At 37.4% G+C, this 22,629-nt stretch overlaps 1 protein-coding gene across 9 annotated transcripts in view; it reads left to right on the top strand.

The window, feature by feature from the left end:
* LOC118006426 (ran-binding protein 3-like) overlaps positions 1-22,629 on the top strand; it is a 289,201-nt gene that overhangs the window by 252,015 nt on the left and 14,557 nt on the right. For 3 of the 9 annotated variants that reach the window (XM_034999085.1, XM_034999084.1, XM_034999088.1), the window contains 7 exons: positions 14,231-14,289; positions 15,170-15,209; positions 15,736-15,813; positions 16,638-16,712; positions 18,909-18,980; positions 19,533-19,672; positions 22,382-22,485. In XM_034999085.1, coding sequence (XP_034854976.1) covers positions 14,231-14,289; positions 15,170-15,209; positions 15,736-15,813; positions 16,638-16,712; positions 18,909-18,980; positions 19,533-19,672; positions 22,382-22,485 — 568 coding nt within the window. The other 6 variants (XM_034999083.1, XM_034999091.1, XM_034999086.1 and 3 more) reach the window with 6 other exon arrangements.

The following is a 22,629-nucleotide window of genomic DNA, read 5'->3' as shown; positions in this document are numbered from 1 at the left end:
AGATTGACTGCACAAACATGTGAATGCAGTTAGCACTATTGAACTGTGCACTTAAAAATGATTAAGATGCTAAATTTTATGGCATGTGTATTTTACCAAAATTATTTTAAAGCCATGCTGCCCAAATTCATCCCTAATTACATTTCTGAATTTGGACTTAAAAAAACAAAAACAAAACAAAATAAACCTTCATTTTTCTTATTCCTAAAACCAAAACTAGAAAGAAATATCCTTCTCATCTCTGATTCCCAAAAGTTATTTCTTTGAAAACATTAATAAAATTAATAAACTCCTAATTTCCATAAAAAAGAAACAAAGCATTACCAATATCAGAAATGATAGTGTCATTATAGATCCTATGGCCATTAGGAGGATGATAAAGGAATATTATGATTAATACTGTGCCAGAAAGATGCCCCCCCCACAAATTCAACAGCCACTCATGTAAAAAATCTAAAAGGAATTAAAATAGAAGGGAACTTCCTCAGCCTGATAAAGAATGTTTTCAAAGAACTGACAGCTAACATAGTACTTTCACTATCAATGAAAGACTTAACACTTTCCTACTAAGATTGGGAAGAAAACAAGGATGTCCATTATAATCATTTCTATTCAGCATTATGGAATAAGACTGAAGGTTCTAGCCAGTGTAATAGGTTAAGTAAGAGAAATAAAAGTCTTAAATATCAGAAAGAAGAGTTAAAACTATATTCACAGATGAATGATAGTCGGTATAGAAAAACCTTTAGGAATCTACTAAAAGAAAAAATACTAGAACTAATAAATGAGTTTACCAAGGTCACAGGATAACAGCATACAAAGTCAATATACAAGAAAAAAATTGTATTTCTATATATTAGCAAAGAATAATTGGAAATTGAAAAATTTTAAGTATTCTTTTAGTAGTAACTTTTTTATAAAAAAAACTTAAGGATTAATTTAATAAAATATGTGCAAGACCTGTACACTTAAAACAAATAAACATTGCAGAGAGAAGTTAAAGAAGATTAAACTAAATACACAAATTGGAAGGCTCAATATTATTAAGATACCAATCTTCCTCAAATTGATTTACAGAGTCAAGGCCATCTCAATCAAAATTCCAGCAGACTCTTTTCTTTTTCATTAACAAGCTAATTTAAAATTTATTTTTAAAAGATGTTATTTATTTATTTGACAGAGACATAGCTAGAAAGGGAACACAAGCAGAGAGAGTGGGAGAGGGAGAAGCAGGCTTCCTGCTGGCAGGGAGCCCGATGTGGGGCTCAATCCCAGGACTCTGGGACCATGACCTGAGCCAAAGACAGATGCTTAACAACTGAGCCACCCAGGTGCCCTGCTAATTTAAAATTTATAAGGAAATGCAAAGAACCTAAAAGAACTAAATGAAAAGAAGAACAATGTTGACAACTTATGCTTTGGATTTCAAGCTATAATAATCAAAATGGTGTAATATTGGTATAAAGATAGAAAATTGATTATTGAAACAGAAGAGGGAGCCCAGAAATTGACTCATTTATTTTTGGCCAATTGATTTTTGAAAAGATACCAAGATAATTCAAAAAAGGAAAAGGTAATATTTTTTGTAATAGCTCTGAAACAAATGGCTAAACATGTGACTAAAAATGGACCTCATTATCCTCCTCACACAAAAATTAATTTGAGATGAAATATGAAAATACAAAAGCTTAGTCCATAAAGCTGCTAGAGGAAAACATAGGAAAATATTTTCACAAAATTGGAATAGGTAATTTTTAGGCACAAAAAATAAGTAAACTAGACTATCAACATAAAAAATTGTTGTTGTTTAAAAGACAGCATTAATACAAGAAAAGAGAAGAGTGAGGGTGCCTCAGTCGATTAAGCATCTGCCTTTGGCTTGGGTCATGATCCCAGGGTCCTGGTATGGAGCCCCCCGTTGGGCTCCCTGATCCGTAGGGAGCCTACTTCTCCCTCTCCTTCTTGCTCATGCTCTCCCTTGCTTTCTCTGTCTCTCTCTCTCAAATAAATAAATAAAATATTTTTTTAAAAAAAGGAAAAAAGAATATGTATATATGATATATAGATCTGAAAAAAAGCTTGCAATCAGAATATGTAAAGAACTCAATATAAACAATTTCATTTAAAAATAGGCAAATGATCTGGCAGACACTTTAGAAAAAGGATATACAAAGGTTCAATAAGCACATCAAAAAATGCTCAACATAATTAGTCATCAGGGAATGCAAATTAAAAACACTATGAGATATCACTTTACATCCACCAGAATGGCTAAAATTAAAAACACCAATGATACTGTGTTTTGGAGAACGTGGAGCAACCAGAACTCCCATTTACTGTTGTGAAGTGGTATGACCACTTTAGAAAATAGTCTGGCAGTTTCTTTTATATATAGTTAAATCTGTGCCTACCTTATGATACTCAGTTACATTCTTAGGTATTTTCCCAAGAGAAATGGACATGATATATCCACAAAAAGCTTGCAGAAGAATGTTCATAGCAGATGTTATACCTATGCGCTCCAACATGTGAACAACCCAAATGTACATAAGCAGGTAAATGGACACAAACTGTGGTATGTCCATAGAGTAGAATACTACCCAGTAGTAGAAAGGAATGAATTACTGATACACGTAACCACACAGATGAATCTGAAATTGCATATTTTGAGGGTGAAGACAAGAGGCTGAGCCTATGGGATGAAGGACCGTGAGCCCGGCACACAGGTAGCTCATAGGGTGCTGCTTCACATGGGCTGGAAGCCCTGCCAACAGCATACATTCTAACCACGAGGCTGTGTTACAGAAGGCCATCTACTGAGGATGCTGCAGACACCTCAGATGGTAAGTTCTCCTAGGAGACCTATCAGATCCCTTTCAAAACTAAGATACTGTGATGTGCCCCTAATTCTTTCAGTCATTTGGATGTTGCCTCCTCAATTGTGTTGTACAAGCTCTTGGGGAGCAGTTACCTGGGTTTATACCAGGAACCAAGCACAGTGCTCAGGTGTCACCTATAAACAAATCACATTTTGTATGTGTCAGGCACTGTTTTAAGCACTTTGCATGTGTTAGCTCATTTCTTTATGAAAGTCCCGTGAGGTAGGGAACATCAAGACCTCACAATTGGGGTCTTGAGCCAAGACCCCAACCCAAGAACATGCTTTAACACATGTTCACTTCCTCCTAATGGGGGCACAAGATAGATGCTCCACTAAGTACCTGCACATGATCTGAGTGATGGCTGGCCCATGAATCAGTTTGTGGTTCAGTTTAAAATGTGTTGTTATTGAAGTCACCAATCAATTCCTATATAAACTGCTCACCACATCCAGCTGTCTCCCAAAAGGGTGTAGTTGACCCTAAACCAAACAGAAAGAAAATGCAGCAGTATGGTGCAGACATAGCAGCCCAGAGCAAGTTGTTCTGCTTACTGGGCTGCAGTTTTCACTTAAATCTAAGTACCTGCACGGTCTCCATGTCTTACACTGCATAAAGTGTGAAAGATAGCAATGTACCACTTTTGGAACTGGGCCGATATGGCCTTGGAGAGATGATTTGAGTTTTAACAAAATACACAAGAGGTATCGAAAACTCCAAATTAAAAAGGGGCTAAAGAATTGTCATTATTATCATTCGTTTTTTTATTTAAACTGAGGACTCTATTCAAAGTGCTGGCTCAACTATTACATTAAATCATTAACTTGAAATCTTAACATTTAGGTAAAGTAAGTTTCACACCTGAGTGCTTTTTAATGAAACCTGTTGGTAAAATTAGCATGATATCCGAAAGTCAGGATTCAAAATGCAGTAAATACCAGTGTTCGGTAAGAAGCTGCATTCCTTCTACCCAATGATCAGATGACTCGCCAATAAGTAAGCACGAGGTCATAGGAGTAAGATCTAGACTACTGGCAAAAGATGATAGTCTGAAGGTGGCTTTTGATACTAACTAAAGCCACGTCAAAAGAGCATGAAACATGCATCTGTGTGTTGAGCCAGAAGGAGATAGGAGTTAAACTCTAACTGAGGAAATGAAAACGGACCTATATATTTAAACAGGAGAGAGAAGAAAGAGATTTTGGTAAGTGGCCTGTATCACTGCAGGATGGGCTTCAGGTCCAAAAAGAACCCAAGGCTAACGGGACACAAATTCCTTTCCGTCAGCAGATGCAGAGAAACTACCAGACTTCCAGACACTATAGCTCAGTAACTTGATTGTCCCTCTCAGGTAGGCATCTGTAATGACTGGTTTAAATAATGGGCACCAATGTTTCTTGTTTTGATAAAAGGAGGTAATTCATGAAGAAGGTATGTGACCATCTGGAGAGGAAAGAATTAAGCAGGGAGAGCGCCTTCTTGTTGGAAATGGACATTTTTGGTCTAGGGCTGTCTGTCTTGCAGAGAAAAGGAGTCGCAGATAAAGATTTGTGCGCGTATGTGTTTTTATAAACTGAGCATGGGTAAGACTCATACTGACGCTACCGATTATGAGGAGCTCTTTGTCCAGCAAGACCAAAGAACTTCATTCTCAAGTATGGATTAATGTTTTGGTATTATTTGCCATTTTTCTTTCTGAAAATTGAAAAAGCTAAAGTGAATTAGTAGACGTGATTGTTTTGATAGTAGGATGAAGCAAAGTAGATTTTGAGGGACTTGTAGAAAACAACTCTAGCTACAAATATACAGAGAAAGAAACATAAAGATTTGGAAAACAAATCTTCAAAAAATACCATAATAGAGGTATCAAATGTCTTTCTATCTTTGTAGACATTTCTCACATTTTAAGGCTTAAATTCAAAATATTGTTATTGCCTATTACCTTGCTCATAGCAGGCAAGTAATGTTTATTAAATGAATCAATACTTCTTTTCCCCAAAAGTTCATCCAAGTGATTAATATTCCTCAATCACTGAATGTTAGAGCTTCAGATTCTACTTAGTCCAACTGATCTTCACTAGAAAACTGAAACCAGAGGAGAGAAATGACTTACTCATAGTTAATAGTTAGGGCGAAGAGCTCATACTGTATTCCTTCTACATCTATCTGAGAATTTCATGATAAAAGGGCCAGCATAAGAAAAAGTATCTAAAATGGGTAAAAAATTAAGACAAGATAAACTTGCATTTTATCTCATTTAAAAATACCCATGGAAAGAGTATTTATTTGTGTAATAATCCTAATACTAAGCATGTAGATAAAATGATGAGTACATTGGGTGGGGGAGAAACAGGAAATGTGGAGGGAGGGAAACACGTGGGGGGGCAAGGAACCAGGCACTAGAGAGAAATATGCAGCCAAATGAGAACAAGTAAAGGAGAAGGCAAATGGAAAAAAAAAAAAAAGACAACTGATTATAAAAAAACGTCCAAAATGTGCTACATACATACACTGGGATATTATTTGACCTTATAAAGGAATGAAATTCTTCATGTATGTCAGCACAGATGAACTTTGAAGATACTATGCTCAGTGAAATAAGTCAGATATAAAACAACAAATATTGCATGATTCCACTTACATGAGATGTCCTAGAGCAGTTGGACTCACAGAGTGAGAGAGTTGAGTGTGGTTACAGGGGCTGGGGGGGATGAAATGAGGGGTTAGTTCTTTGTGGGCAGAGTTTCAGTTTGGGATGATTAAAAAGTTCTTGAGATGGATGGTGGTGATAGTTACACCTCAATGGGAATATACCTAACGTCACTGAACTGTACATTTTAAATGGTTAAAATAGTAAATTTCACGTTATGTATATTTTCCCACAGTAAAAAAAAAAAAACCGTGAAGAAAAAAATGAATAAATTTAAAGGATTGTTCTCTGTTTTCTTGAGAATTTTTCAAGTCATATAAATTTGAAAAGTGTTTTTCTCTTATAGCATGGTGAACAAAATGTTTCTGGTAAGTTTTACAAATTGCTACCTGGCCTTCACTTCTGCCAAATCAGCTCTAAATCAGTGCAATAAGGTATCTGCAGCAGGCATCATCCTAGTCCTGTCCAGTTCTGTGCCCGAGGGCCAGCAGGGCATTTCAGTGACGATGAACGCCCTCCTGCTGGCTTCTGTGAGTTCCCAAGAAGAGAATGAGGTCCGGGCCTTCTGGGCTTATGAACGCCTTGGGTGGGCAGCTCTGCTCCTTTCTTCTGGCCTAGGCCTCCAAGGTCTTGTTCTCAGGGGAATAACATCCATTTATTCCTGTGGAAACAAGGAAACAAGGAGCCTTTTCTCCTGCTTGCTCAAAGGCTCAAAGAGGCATAAGTTTAAGGAAAAGAGATTTGGAATTAGAAGAAATTGCAATCAAACTTCTCCATCCGGCCTGTGTCCTTGGAATCCATGGAGGAATTTAAAAATAGTGTGCTTCTTTACTGAAGAGGAAAAGCTTAAATTTATCTGAATTCAAAGTATGAAGCTATGCTTCAGCCATATTGACTTATTAATAGTCTGTGTGACGAGTGACTTAATTCTTACTAATATGATACTTTGTGTCAAAATCACCTCTTTAATTTTAGCAGCCCAGAAACACTGGAGAATTACTTAAAATAAAAAGATACGATTTTAAACCTGTGCATGTGCCTGTTCAGTATTAATCTTCAGCATGTCATAAAACCTAGATGATATTTCTCTTCGCCCTCCTTCAGCAAAATTGAGACACCCATTTCTAACATATGGAAGCAGTTTCACACTGCAAGTTATTCTGAAGGGAAAATACGTGATTTATAAATGCTGTCAAATGAAATATGTATTTCCAAATGGTACCAAGCTGACCAAGCACATCCTAGGACACATTCCACATCTTTATTACCCCATGGGCATAAATGAAGGAACAGTGTCGAGAGAGAAACAAACAGTCCCTTTTGGCATTCTCAATCCGGAAGTCCCACGTTTGTTGCTGGTAAACATATTCAAGTCATCAAAGATTGCAAGTGACCTTATCACAAAATTGTTTCCTTTATAAATAAAATAGCACCTTCAAATTACGGAGAAGGGGGTATGCTCTGTCAAGAGTAATACATTCGTCTGAGTTATTTTTGTCAGTGGTTGAATATAGATATATATACGTATATATACATACGTATATATGTGTATATATATATATAGACGTGGAGATTTTAGATGGCAAGGATCACTAGGCCACTGGTCTGCCGACATTCTCAAAAAACCTCTTTCGTCAGAATGCGAACAGAGAATGGTGAGACTGGGGTGCCTGGGTGGCTCAGTCGTTAAGCATCTGCCTTCAGCTCAGGTCATGATCCCAGGGTCCTGGGATCGAGCCCCGCATCGGGCTCCCTGCTCAGCGGGAGGCCTGCTTCTCCCTCTCCCACTCCCTCTGCTTGTGTTTCCTCTCTCGCTGTGTCTCTGTCAAATAAATTAAAAAAAAAAAAAAGAAATCTTTAAAAATATAAGAAAATGGTGAGACTAAGTGAAGCATGTTACGGTGTTTACAGAGGGCAAAACAGAAGTGCAGGGAGACTGACAGAGTCTGAGACCATCTCTCAGCGAGGCTTGTCCAGACCACGGAAGGAGGAGAGCTATCACAGCCCAGGCATATTCACACGGTCAGAAGAGAGGAAGCTGTCCAGTAGTCCTTTTACTTGCAGTGGAAGCCAGGGGGGATCCTTGCTTACAGGAAAAAGCTCGAGACTTGGAGTCTGCTCTCGCATGCTTTAGCTGTAAGTATTAGCTGTTTGACCTTGGGCACATCCTGTAATTTTACAGCTGTTCTTTTCTCGTGATGAGCGCAAGGGTTTAATAACGTACCTTTTGAGAATCCTATAATGCAATAAGAGCAGCAACTTATTGAGCATTTTGTATGGGCCAGCCACTGCCCTTAGCGTTTTGCCTACACTACCTTGCTTGACCCTTACAACTCTGTGAAGACTGTTTTATGCTCTCCATCTTACAGCTGAGGACACCTGCCCTAGCTCATAGTTAGTACATTCAGGAGATGGAATTTGAATCCAGGTCCGTTTTCTGCCAAAAGCTTAGATTTTTAAAACCATGCATTCTGGCCCCTAGTAGCCTTTTATTTAGTCACCAAAACCTGATATATTTAAATCTGTTTTATAATAGGTGAAGTATGATGCAAATGTAAGTTTTTCTATTACACCAGTGCATAAAATAAGCATCTTGGGAAATCACCAAGGTCTAACTTTTTATACTACCGTACTGAATTAAACACTTCAAAAGGCAAAAAAGGTTAAAGACTAATTAATCATGACATGCATAAGTATATCATATGGTAGCTACTCTGTTTAAATGAAAAAAAGTAATTCAAAGAGTTACGTTTTGACACTGGAATAATAGTAAAATTTAAAGGAGTATGCTATGATATCTATTTAAAAAGTCACTGATCACCCCCAAATATAAAGCACACTGCACATGATGACCATCATCATATTTTGCGGGATAGTTACAGAACACTCTCAAGAATATAAAGCCAGTTTTTTTCCTCACCATTGTGTTTTGATTGACAGAGTGATTTTGCCAGATGTTCTATAAAAAATGATTTAATTAAAATTACCTGTTTTTTAATCTGTGCACTTCTCTACTTATACAGACATTAGTGAAGTAAGTGACTTTGAAAAATAAAAATTTTTCTTCAATTGAATTACTGCTGCTATAAATCTCCAGATTCTAAAATGCAAATGAAATTAAGTCACTGGCTATCTCCCACTACCACATAAAGCTGGATAATAAATTAAGCAGCACAGTTTAGAGGTGAGGTTGGGTGGGTGCATTCAGCACAGAATTCTCAGGGCTTGGTCCTACCTCCAGAAGGGTAGCAAGGTTTATATTTGACACAACCTCTGAGTCTTCTTGTTTCTTGCTCACACCAGAGACTTTTATTATCTCTACGCCTTGGTTTTCCAAAATTGGTCCGTGTCTAGATCTAGACCAATGTACAAACCAGTGGAGGAAAGAGTCTAGATTCTTTAGAACTTACAATGAACAGATCTCTTGAAGATTATCAGCATGAGAAGCAGATGTGTTCAGAAAATTGGATGCATTGGATAAACTCTGGGTGATGACGGTTGTGTTCAGTGGATTGAAAGAGACTTTTCTCATCTTCTCTAACTTCTTAATGATATGATTCCCATTTTGAAAATGAGTGACTTCTTTATCAGCATGGTGTTGACAAGAAGAGCAATAGTTTTCCTGTGCTATTCTAATGTTGATTCTTTTTGTCTCTAGTGTGCACTTCTCATAATGAATCAAAACTAGAAATGCTAGATTTCTTAGAGTGGGCAGTTAATAACTTCATTTTTAACAAGAACTTAAAGCAGCTCAGAAAATGTAGAAGTTGATTGAAAGGGTGTGTGTTTTTCCCTTCTACTTCATACACTGTATTTATTACAACAGTTTTGTATTTATAGTACACAAAATTGGTTATGACTTCAGCAGCAATGACCAGGGCTGGAATCATTCCAGCAGGGTCCATTCATCCTGTGTCTCAAGTTGAGCTGGTGCTTTGTGAATCAGCCTGGAAACTTCCTGTGTAAACTGCCTGTTTTCCTCTGGGGTCCTGGTTATTTTATCTTCAAGACGGTGCAAAGCATCTCATAACATAGAACCAAGAGTGTCCCATCATAGTTCATAATGTCAGTCAGTGGCCCTACCACCTGCTCTTGTAAAGACTTACTTTTTTATATGTTGGTGGATGGGTGATTTGTTGTTTATTTCATTCCTTTTGCATTTTTATAGAGCTCCTCTGTATATGGCTGGAAATAAGTACAGAATGTCTCATGCTTGGGCTTCCCTTGTAAATTTGCACAGATTCCTTTAGCTTCTGGGGTTGCAACTTGCCCTTATTAAAACTGCCTTGGATTATTTTAATATAAGGTTAAGTTTGTGTTTTTTCTTTAAAAAAAATCAAGATTATGATTCAGACCCTCTGTGTCTCCTCTTTCCAGGGTCTCATATGGAGATTAAGGTCACTTGCTATGATTTGTCTATTTTTTCTACAGAAGATCTCATTTTTAGAGTTGAAACTTCAGGTGTTTCAGATTTTTGTTGAAGAATCTCAGTACCATGGAAAGGTTTTTGATGTAGTTTATGCTTTCAGCCTAATTTTTTGCCTTGCAGAAATGAACATTTTAATTAACATTTAATAATCTCAAACAGAGACATTTTCTAAGAACATCTTTCAAGAAAAAAAAGTCAGATCTCAGACATATCAAAGCAGCAAACCAACTTTTGCATCAGAGAGGAAATCATTAATTGCTTCAAGCAAAATATCTGAATGACTGATTTCAATATCAATGTCAATATTTTAATATCCTTACTACAGGGATTTCTTTTTAAGCCTTCAGAGTAGGCCTTGACTTCACCCTACATTGAGTCGCAACAATCATAGTACATAGTTTGAGTAGTAATCATTTTCTCCTTAATTGTCAGGTTACTCAGAACATCTGGAGGGTTAGTCACTGACTCCACGAGTCTCCACTGCCATCTTCCTAAATTTGGTCTTGGGTGATAGAAACCGGGAGTAGTCTATAGTACTACTATAGATGTATATGTATTTATATATATATACATCACCTGGGGATCATGTCAAATACAAATGCTCATTCTGTAGGTCTGGGGTGGGGCCTGAGAGTCTGCATTTCTAACAAGCACCCTGTAATGGTACTGGTCAATCTGGACCACTTGTTGAGGACCAACAATCTCTAAAACTACATATGGGCCACAGCCTGAATTCAGGAACTTCCTGATATTAAAAGCAGAAGAAATAGAGGAGCTCAATGAGGAGAAGTGAGAAGGAAACTAGGGGTAAGAATAAGGTAATGAGTGAAAGGAGAAAGAAAGACTCTTGAGGAACAATGAGACATTTCCCCCAGACTAACATGAGTCTTGGGGTGCCTGCACGTAACATTGGACGGGAGAGGAGGAGGGCAGGGAATCTGACTTTTAGTGAATGTCTTCTGTGCAAACTGCAGTCTGATATATTGCTATATGTTTATGCATGGATGGATAGCTAGATCGATTGATAGATATGGAATATACTGTAAATATCTGGATATATAGAGAGATGTGTGCTTATATGGAGAATGGATGGATGGATGGATAGATAGACAGATGGACAGATGAGGTTCTGCTTTGTTCCAAACAGGTTTGAAGAGGGAGCTGTACTAGGTGCTCCCATATGCATATACTGCTTCAATCCTCAGGACAAACTTTTAAAAATATATACAGAGAGAGGTGATAAAGCTGAGGCTTAGAGTAATTAAAAACAAAAACAAAACCAAAAAGCAGCTCTAGGACTATTCGACTTCAGAGCTAGGAAATCCATGCTTTGACCAGTCCCAGAGCCGGCCACAAGTAAGAGAGGCAGGGGCATAAAGAGCAGTATTGGAGCCTGTGGTAAGAGTGCACAGGGAGAAGAAATTAGAGAAGAGGATGTGGCAGACATGTGGATAGGTCCAGGAAGACGGGGAAAGGAAAATGCAGGACTTGCCAGGGCCTTGGTCCAAGTGGATAATTCCAGTCCTGGTAGCAATTAAGAAGTGACCCATTTGGCAGAGCCTGCCCCTCTGCAGGTTGCCACTCTCTTTCCTGCCAACAGTTTCCATAACCTTTCTGGCCCCGGCTAGACTAGCCTGGTTCTACCCAGCGTGGACGACTCAGTTTTCACCTTTCCTAAACTACCAATGCAGCAAAGAGGCGGTCTGCAGGACTCTACATGGGAGAGACTGTGTAGCAAAAACTTGGGGCCCCTAGCAGTACCTACCCCCACCCCCACTGGGACTCTGAGTCAATGGTACTCCAGGTTCAGGGTCTTCCTCTTCCTCTGGATCTGCTTTTGGCTCCATAGATCCTTTTGAACCTCCTTCTCTGAGATGATTCATTGAGAAAATCCTCCAGTTACTTCCCCAGATGAAGCAGTTTTCTCAGAGACCGTCAATTAAACATACGGAAATCAGGGCAGGGACAAGGCCTCACAACCCATGTAAAATTGGGGGAGGGGAAATTATGGTACATATTAGAAGAGGAGAAAAAGAAGTTTATATTCACTCACCTTCAGCCTCATCTTGTACCATTTGCCCCTCTCTCTTGCCTTGCAAGTTGTCTTGTACATAGTCAATCCTCAATACACATTTTTTGAATAAATGGGTTGATTAATGAATACATCAGAAAGAAAAAAGGCTAAATTTAAAAATATAAAATCATAAGAACCTTGTTTTATTTTGAAATTTTCCTACTGGGTCAAGTAAGAAAACTGTTATGGATCTGATGGCTTGATAAATGTGCTTACTTTTGGCATTGTCTTTGGAACCAAAAGAGTTGCTTGGGAGAATCAAGATGGAGGAGGAGGATGGAGAGACTCTGCTTTCCAATCCCTGTACCTCGCATGTCAAGGAGAGACGGTGGCTCTGTTGAGGTTACTGTAACTTCAATCAGACAATGTATACCTCCATCCTAGCACAGCGGCTGGCACAAAAAAGATGCTCAGTAAATATTCACTGAATTAATGAATAAAAGTGATGTACTTACTCTATCATATGTCCTTCAAGCTGCAAGTAACCCTTAATGCTGCCCGGAAGATTGCTTTTGCCTGTGTTTAGCTCAATGTTTTGATCAAGGGAAAGTCAACCTGTCCTTTGTCTAAGATTAGGCCTCATCATGTTATTTTCGGCCTAACAATCCTAAGTCCAGTTTAGAAGAGGCCAATTTATAATTCTAATTCATAAGTATTCCCCTGAACATTCATGAAGACTATTTTCTTTTGAAGTCACTAGAGTCTTCATTTCTTAAATCTAATGTAATTGCTGGAAGAGGAGCTTGTTCGAGAAGGAATTGAGCTATAGTTTAATATGGATGGGAATGCCAAGATGTTCTTGTGCATTTTCTGCTGGGGCTCGCTTGGCTCCAAGGGCAGACAATGGGGTAAGCACTTGCATGAAAAAGTGAACGGTTTGCCTCACTGGACTGAAAAAAGGTACCCAAGGTCATGGGACCCAGGAGCTTGGCAAGGGTAGTCTGGCAGAGTTTTGACACTCTCTTATGGGATTAGATTATAGGGAACTGGAGAACCCCTTTCTGGCATATATATAAAAAAAAATGTAATTGTCTGGTAGTTCCTTGAAACTCAGTAAGGGTTTTATTTATTCAGCCCAGGGATGGCAAATTACCTTGGCTTGTATGGCAGGACAATATATTGATAATGGCTGCTGGAAACCTATAATGAGAAAAATTCTGAGATCATATTTGGGCTCATTAAGAAAGAGTTGTCATTTATACTTCAATTTAAAAAAGAAAGAAAGTGTTGTCATAAGTTGGCAATGTCAGCTAAGAGTTTGGGAACGGGGATTGGTGGCATGCCCCATATTTAATATCCTTTCTTTAAAGATTTTTTTCTCCTTTTTTTTTTTTTTGGTCTTGTAAAAATCTAAGTAATTATATCCAAAAATTCATTTAATTGTCCCATAAGCTCCGTGAGATAAGTACTGTTATAATCTTCATTTTGTTTTCAGATGAAGAAACTAAAGGTACAAACATATTATTTCCCCAAGTATTAGTGCTACACATGCCCACCTAACTTCAGGGCCCAGGCTTTTAACAAACATGTCATTTTCCCTTAGAATTCTGGAGTGCTGATATTTAAGGTTATCACCCTCCAGTAAATGAGTTTCTCTCTGTTGTCTTACCTAAGATAGGAAAATATAAAAGATTAATAAGGTCAGCAGGGCTAAAGACAAAAGACTAAGATGAATTTCTAGTCTAAACATTGAAAACATGGCTTAGTATATGACTACTCCAATCAAGGAAATATGGATTATTTCTGGATCATTCTAAGGATGGAACACAATACATCTATACCATTTTTACCTTGAGATCCAACCCAAGTAGAAGAACTATTCTTAGATGAGATTTTTTCACCCCTTGGAATTTTTCATTCTAAAAGCAAAGATGTTAATCATGATGTCCTAATGATATTCTAAATGCAGGTAATTATACTTTGTTTTCCTTAAACACTTAAAGTGTTCTTTTAATGGAATGATCTCACTATTTATGGAAACACATTATTATTGCTTTCCCCAAGTATTCATTTCTGTAATTAACTGTTAAAATCATTTGTAAATACGCAAGTTATAGTGTCCATGTAAAAAGTGTTTGGATTTTACCAAAAGGCAGGAAAAATACAAAACGAAACAAAAAAATCTTCAAATATTCTTAGCTGGTGTTAGAAATGTCCGAATAGAGTTTGACTTTCTGCCTGTTCTCTTTCTTTTACAGAGAAATCTGTCATTGCTCAACCAATATTCGTTTTTGCAAAGAGAGAACAAACTTTTAAGGTAAGATCAAGCTAATTTTCTGTTTGACTTTTACTTTGACAAAGAAAATGATGTTTCAAAGAAGCTAGTGCTGCTGAATGATACCGTGGTTGCCTTAGTTTATCCTCTTGCTCTTCACATAGCAGAGCAGTGACTCTAGAATATTTATATAGTAGGTTTTTACTGGCAGCAATTTGGCCTAAGTGGGAGGCCAGAGGCCTGCCTTGTCTTGAAGCTATGAATAACATGCCATCTTTACTCAAAATTAGAGGGTTTATTTGGAGTGACTTGGAAGGGGGCAGAATGAAAGAAGTTAGCAGGGTCGAGGCTCCTCGTGGGTCTCCACCACTGACCTCGCTTAAAACCGGGGATAAAATAGGTTCTAAACTTCGTTGCTTGATTCAAAAGGGATCTTAAGGACCCTATCTGCATCATACTTTAGTACCACCTGCTTTGAAAGACCAACAATAAGATTAATAGCTTTCCCACTTTAGCTTGATTAGTATTTTCCTGTTATTTGTTCCCACTTATGCGAGTCATTTACCCTACTACCCACAAAACTCACTAGAGAAGCTCAAACCCCAAGCCCTGGTCGAAAAGTCAGTTTCCTGGGCCCCACCCCAGGCCAACCGCTTCAGATCTTGAGAGCTCGGTTTCAAAATCTTCCTTTTAAACAAGTTCTGACAAGGGATTCTGCAGCCACTGAAATACAAAACCGCTAAGACTAACACTTTGCTTTGTCTTGAATATATGCCTAGGAGTAAAGGTGTAAAGGTGAGTGGCTTTGTCCTGGCCTAGCTGAATAGACCTGGCTTTTGAGAATTCTCTTCTAAAGTGACAGGGTAGAATTCTGACGTAAAAACAGCACTCAGCTCTCATCGGCAGCTTTGTTTCCTTCCAGAGACCTGCAGAAGACACCGCATGTGAGGCAGCAGAGCATGGTAATGACTTACATCCTGTATTTCAAAACCAATCTTCAGACAAAGAAAATAAGCAGGCCCAAGTATTTTGGCATGTGGCAAGAACTGGGTAAAACTTCATGGTTTTGCTTGTGTTTAAACACCAAAATAAACTGGCTTTTGTTTTGAAAGATGACACGTAGGTCCCAAGAACACTGACGTTAGCAAAGCTAAGGTCCCTTCTTTCTGCATTGCCTGGGTCTCAACCTACCAAACACATTCTCTACACAATCTCAAAAGTCATATGCAGTTTCTTGCCGAAGCCACTTGTTTCTAAGTGTTTCTTAGGAGGATGATATGCCTATCGCTTTATAATCACCAAGCTATTAACCCCAGCATTTAAACTTGGGCTTCAGGAGTTAACATGTTAGCAGATGATGGGAGTTAACATGTTAGCAGATGATGATCTATGTAGGCAAAAGGTAATTCTATTTATTCTTCCATATCTTGGGTTGAGGATTATTTGTTATTGCCAGCAATTTTACCCATCATGTTAAATTTCTTGCAGAATGTAATGGTTTTCTAAGAAAGCGTGTACGGTCTTCATCTTTTACTTTGCATACTACAGACCCTCAGTCCCAAGGAGGTAGGTATAGACCTGACTGTTGACTGTTCACTGTTATGTTTTCTCTGAGTGTGAAATTACTGAGAAACTTTTCAAATGGAAATGTTTAAAAGTCTACCCGTCGGAGAGTGTTTATAATAAATTATTGTATGAAAATAGCAGTCTATAAGATGGATTGTACAGTGAGTCACTATTTAAAAATTCAATTTATCAACATTGGATGAAAGATGGAAAGGACATCAGCCATAATGCCAGCAATGGTTATCTTAGGTAATGGGATTACAGGCAATTTGGGGTTTTCCACCCACTCTGCATTTTGTCATGTTTCCAAAGTGTCTGCATTAAGGATGCATTAGCTTTGTAATTAGGGGAAACTGACATTTCTCCCTAAGTTACCATCTACTTAAACAAATAGATGTCTGCCTTGAAAAGAACACTTTAAGAACATCATATACTGTATTCTGAGTAAACCAGTAACTCAGTTTGCCTCTCTTCTACACTCAAAGCACTTTGTGATTCCTTTTATACATGACCGCATTGTCCTCTGCCTTGTAAGAAATCTATTTCTGTGTATGTCTATCCCCTCCACTGTGCCTTCCTTGAGGTCATCTTCCTGCCTGATAGAGTGTCTTACACACGGTGAGCACTCCAGTATTTATTGAATCGAATAGAAATTAATTTGTAATTCTCACCACAAGCCCATTTTATTTCTATTGATTAAAAAAAAATACAAAACCTTTTCTAAATTAGTGATACAGAAATTTTTATGAAACAGCAAAAGTCCAAATCAAAAGAAACACAAAAAACCACTTCCTCACTGACTTCAGTTTGCAATTTGCTTCTAGCATCAACCTTGTTCCAGAATCGAATGAGATCATCATCCTTCACCAACCTCCTGACCTTCCCCCCTTCTGGGGCAGGTAATAAACTGCTTCCAGAACCTCGAGCCTGACACTCTGACTTTTCAAAATTCATTCTCATTGATGGTGTGCTTTCTTACTCAGCTACTATAAAATGCTGGCATTTTAGGGGCAAATAAAATAGAGGCAAAGTATGATTAGAAGAATGACTTATGAATTCCAACTCCACAAATCCAGACAGTGCATCTGTTTATTTTTGGCAGAAATTTTGAATTTGATGATGTTTTTAAGGAATTCATGTTTATGATAGCAATATGTTATATAAGGCAGCTCCATAAGATAACTTGCTTTATTTTACTCATTATTATTCATCTGTACAGTTTATAATATATACAGTACTCAAAATATACAGCTATACTTTATTTTATTTAAAAGATTTTATTTATTTATTTGACAGAGAGAGACACAGCAAGAGATGAACACAAGTAGGGGGAGCGGGAGAGGGAGAAGCAGGCTTCCCGCAGAGCAGGGAGCCTGATGTGGGGCTCGATCCCAGCACCCTGGGATCATAACCTGAGCTGAAGGCAGACACTTAATGACTGAACCACCCAGGCGTCCCTACAGCTATACTTTAAATTCTTATTCTAAAGTTTATGCTTTAAGTGAATATTCTAAGGTTTAGAATATGATTCCTTTTATTTTCATTTATTTTTTTAGGATATGATTACTTAACCTTTTCACTAAAACATTACTTCTTTTTATTTGAAATTTATAGTGCTTTGCTAAGTAAATCTATCTTATCATAAAATATTTGAAATGGTTGGAACATTACATTAAAATTACAATTTTATATTCTTTTTGTTTTTGTTTCTACTGAACAACCAGCTGCCTTTTCCAAGTTAAGCTTGCCACTAAGAAATAAAAAATACAGGGGCGCCTGGGTGGCTCAGTTGGTTAAGCGACTGCCTTCGGCTCAGGTCATGATCCTGGAGTCCCGGGATCGAGTCCCGCATCGCGCTCCCTGCTCGGCAGGGAGTCTGCTTCTCCCTCTGACCCTCCTCCCTTATGCTCTCTGTCTCTCATTCCCTCTCTCTCAAATAAATAAATAAAATCTTTAAAAAAAAAAAAAGAAAAGAAATAAAAAATATAAACTATTCACTTCCTATTTTAAATGATCCCTCTCTACCTGGGAGCCACAGGGTTTTCAAACTAATGTATTTATATTCTTATTAATAATTCCAAACATGACTGAGCAACATATATGTCAGATACCTTTCAGATACAGAAGAAATACTTTCAAGCTCAATAGACCCCTTTTAAACCTGACTGACAAGTTACAGACATTAAGAGGAATAGGGGCCCTAATCCTAGAGAATTTGTTTTATTGTATTTGTGCCTAAAGTGGAGGGTTGGATGTAAGTTATCTGAATAACTGTTTCAATTATTTTAAATTAGACATACACATACAAAAAGATTAAATAAAGGAACATTGATATCAGTAAGTACCATTCCATTTTATGTTGTGTGAAATGTTGGTGGTATTGGAATGGAGAAAAATAGTACAATTTGATATGGCCCATTTGTTGCTGGTTTTTAATAATAAAGGTCATAAAGCATTTAATTGAACTTTGAATTAGAGAAGCAATTTACCTCAACATTTATAATATGTTTTAATACTTGGAAGAAGCAGTTCTTATTCTTTTCTCATTTCCATTAATCAAATGCTCAAAGGTTGCTGTTTCTGCAATTTGTGAGCAAGAGATGGGTGATCTCTTTGAAATGTATAATAATCCTATACTTGCAGCAGCCACCACCATAGTCTTATGCCACCAACACACTTGATAGAAAAATCCCCTAGTATGACAGTCATCTCTCTCTAGGTATCACTAGACTGGGGAGAGTGGCAGAATTTGCTAAGAGTTTCATAACATTTTATAAGAAATACATATTAATGCACACAGAGGGTTCACTACCATCAGATTTTATAATATGTATTCATTTCAGTACTCATTTTCGTGATTCTAAAAAAAAGTGCCTGTTCTATTAGTGGACCAACTTTCATTTATATTTCTGAAAGCAAACAGAACTATGTGGCAAAACTCACTGCCATCACCCATTTTTAGCACAAGGCACAGCCTACAGTTGTTAGTGCCAACAGCGACATCTACTGGTGAGTTTGGTACAGGACTGTTAAAACCCGGATTCTGTAGAAACGGACTCTTTGATTTAAAATGTGCTAAATATTTTTTCTTACAGTGAAGAAACACAATGTTTTTATGACATCAACTCTTGTGCAAAGGAATGTGGATATGAACAGTACAGATCAAGGTATGTAGTTTATTACAAGAGCCTCTGAAATTTTACATTTTACATTTATATATATATATATTTTAAAGATTTTATTTATTTACTTGACAGAGAGAGACACAGCGAGAGAGGGAACACAAGCAGGGGGAGTGGGAGCGGGAGAAGCAGGCTCCCCGCGGAGCAGGGAGCCCGATGCGGGACTCGATCCCAGGACCCTGGGATCATGACCTGAGCTGAAGGCAGTCGCTTAACCAACTGAGCCACCCAGGCGCCCCTACATTTATATTTTAATTTGTTGTGTATGTGTTGGGGTCTGGAGTTAGGGCCAAGTGACAAAACGTGAAAAAACAAATTTGGTAAGCCAAGTCCCATGGCCAAAATGAATAGGTATTGGGTAAAGGTGAGGGCAGAAGTAAGCATTAAGCAATTCACTGGCTATTTTGACATTGATCAGTTAACATTAATCCCTCATTTAATGATGACTTTAGAAAGCAAACATTAAATTAGTCAAAAATATGGAGGAAGAAGTAGTCCACTAAAGATATATTGACTCTTTAATTCTGTTCTTTTAAGGTCCTGGGAAGCATTCTGAACATGTCCTAAGGCCTGCTATTTTGCAGCTACCTCAAGCTCAAAGGTGTGAAAAAGTAAGAAAAACAGTTGGACACAATCCCTTGGAATCCTGCAAGACAAAGGAAAAAACAAAAAATAAGGTAAGAAAACCTCCTATGGTGGGATTGACATCAAGTTTCCATCTTTCATTTAGTAGATTATTGTGGGCTCTACATTCAGAGTTAGGGGCTGCCTGACTTTTGTTCTGTTGCTGAAGCAGACTATAGACAGCAAACAGCCCTCGGTGAGCTAATGAAAGTTGTCCTCTTAAATTGGAGAGTTGTTCCTAGGAACTAGTTTTGTGGTTTCTCCTACGCTGTAAAGTTGAGGCCCTTTTGGTAGAAACCTCTGGGCTCCTGTTCTAGTACACTGACCCCACATGAGAACAGGGGGAGCAATGAGATGGCCAGGACCAGGAGCCACAAGTCAAAAAAGGAACAGAAGTTTTCTGCATCCCCAGCTGGTCGACATCCCAGTGTGGCTTTGCCAGTTTAGGTCACACCGGGGATCCATCCAGACCCATCTTCATGGATAACGGGAGCAGAGGACTACCTGCATGGAGTTGGGAATTGGGAGGACTGGGGAAGCTTCTGAAGACAGAGAAGAAGTCTCCCTTCCAATGGTTGTGGGTGGCTGAATCCCTCACTGTGGGCCTTTCTAGGGAGACTGATTGTCATTTTGCTCAAGCCATGCAGATATGGGTTTGGGGATATTCTGTTGCCGTGTCTTCCAGAAGCCAATACTTGAGAGGAATGGCACCCAAGATTTTCAGAGTAATTCCATCTTTCATTTGTTTCCAGCTGGACTGTGGAGGGTTGGTCACCTGTTTTGTTTTGTTTTTCTATACTGAACATGAAGACAGTGACACATGGAACTTAAAAATACCAGTCATTTCACCAATGCAATGAAAAAAAAATCAGATTGGTACTAATCTTACCTCTGTCCATACCTAACTTAGGTTTACATTCTTGGACAAAGCACCCAATCTTCTCTTTTTAACAGTGAAGTGAGAGAGTTGAACTTGGTCAGCATTTGACAACGTTTTTGTAATTCCAAACATTTTTGTAAGATATGATCTCATGAGACTCATTATGAATTTTAAAAATCATTTCATTATTTCTGCATGGCATATGGCGTGATTTTTAAGTAAAACATATTTTAAATTTCAAATTGGTAGATTATTAAATGTTTTCATTTAAATATAACCTAGTAATCATAACCATATTACATAAATTCTCACTTTTATCCATTTAATAAGTGATGCATGTTGTTTAATTTGTGTTAAGGTATGTAAGAAAAAGTATGGATGTGTTGACTAATTTCTAAAATGTTATTATGTTGCATATGATTTTGGAACAGGATGTACTATAAATTATAGATTAAATTTTTTGTTACATGTTATGATATAAAAAGTAAATCAATATTTCTTCTTTGGCATGGCTTATTGAAATATTGCATTATGTATTTTAAAAATAAAATTTATTAATATTTTTCTTGCATTTTCCTTCTAAATGATAAAGAATAAGAGAAATTTTCAGGTAATTGTTTGTAAACATTTCTTCTTGAATAAATCTATCAAACATATGAAAGTACTTTTTCCTATTTAGTGAACAGCTTAACTGTATGTGCCCATTATTGAATTTTCTCTAACAATGACCTTTGAAGAGTTAAAGACATACTATATAAAATGCAATGTAAGAACTCTGACAAAATAATGAAACTTATAGATGTAGGGAAAATTATCTCTAGGTGAATTTCATAGAACTATTATTTTCATGTTCCGTAATGACTTGTATATAAAATCAGAGCAATTTTTATTCATTGTCATTAATCAATGGTCACTTATTATGTATAATTTAAATAATATATGCCTAATAAAAACTGTTTTAAGTACAAAGGAGTAAAAACTACCATTTTGGCTAAGAGATAAATCATCTGACTGAATCATGAGCATGCACTTTGATCTCTGCTAACCAACAACATATATTCTCTTCATACATACTTCTCAGCTCTCAAATTCTGTTATAAAGGGGAAAATGCTCAAAATTATTTTTATTGATTGGTATAAAATTAAAGTGGAAACAGACCCCAACTACCTTTAAAGATATGAACTCCTTGCAACATCTTTGCAAACCCCTGCTGGGGGAAGGGAGGTGTTCATAAAACATTGGAGATACTAGATCCGATCATTTAAGGGCTCCTTCCAGTTTTAAAATTGCTCACGTCTTCATTTATACATTAATCAGGTAATGTACATTTGCATATACATCAGACAGAGTAACTAGTTGATTAAGTCACCAGTCAAAAATTTTTAGATGAAGAGATGAATGGGATTTCCTCTAATGTTTAATGACCATGCTGGTGAAGCTCTTAGGGTGTTTTCGGGATTAAATAGTCCTGAAGGATATATCTATGAAGCTAAAAATGAGAATTAACTCCATGTGGCTAAAAAGATAAAAGTAACAAAAGGAGGTGCGATTTCTGAATATGATGGCAAAGGGTATAGTCCCTGATGTCAGACAAACCCTGGCTCTGAGGTCAGCCCATTCCTGGTTGCCCATACCTGGCCAAGTTATTTAAACTCATTAGGTCAGTTTACTCATCTGTAAACTATAAAATGTGGATGACAGACATACAACCTATATAGAGATGTTGTGAGGAGTAAATGAGATAATGTACAAAAAATGCTTGGGGAAGTACTTGAACATAGTAACTTTTCAACACATTTAACTGTAACTATGTTTCCTTGTCTGATGCTCCTTCCTTAAGGCAATTGAAAGGAACTTTCTGATGGATTGCCTTTCTTTCAGATTTCTGAGGGGAACTCTTCTTTGCTAAGTGAAAATTTACCAAGTGCCAGAATTTCAGTCCAGCTGACTACCCACCAGAATTGTTTAGGTGCTACATCAGTAGGGTAAGTTAATGATGAGGACACAGAAAATATATCCGTTTATTCTTGCTTTCTTTTATCATTATAATCATTTATGGAAAATAGCTTTCTGATATTGCACAGATAAATTGCTAAGATTTCTTTTTTTTAAGATTTTATTTATTTATC

The sequence above is a fragment of the Mirounga leonina genome, unplaced genomic scaffold, assembly GCF_011800145.1.
Source record: "Mirounga leonina isolate KUSES-001 unplaced genomic scaffold, KU_Mleo_1.0 Mir_96, whole genome shotgun sequence".
Lineage (NCBI taxonomy): Eukaryota > Metazoa > Chordata > Mammalia > Carnivora > Phocidae > Mirounga > Mirounga leonina.
This window is presented reverse-complemented; position numbering and strand designations above follow the sequence as displayed.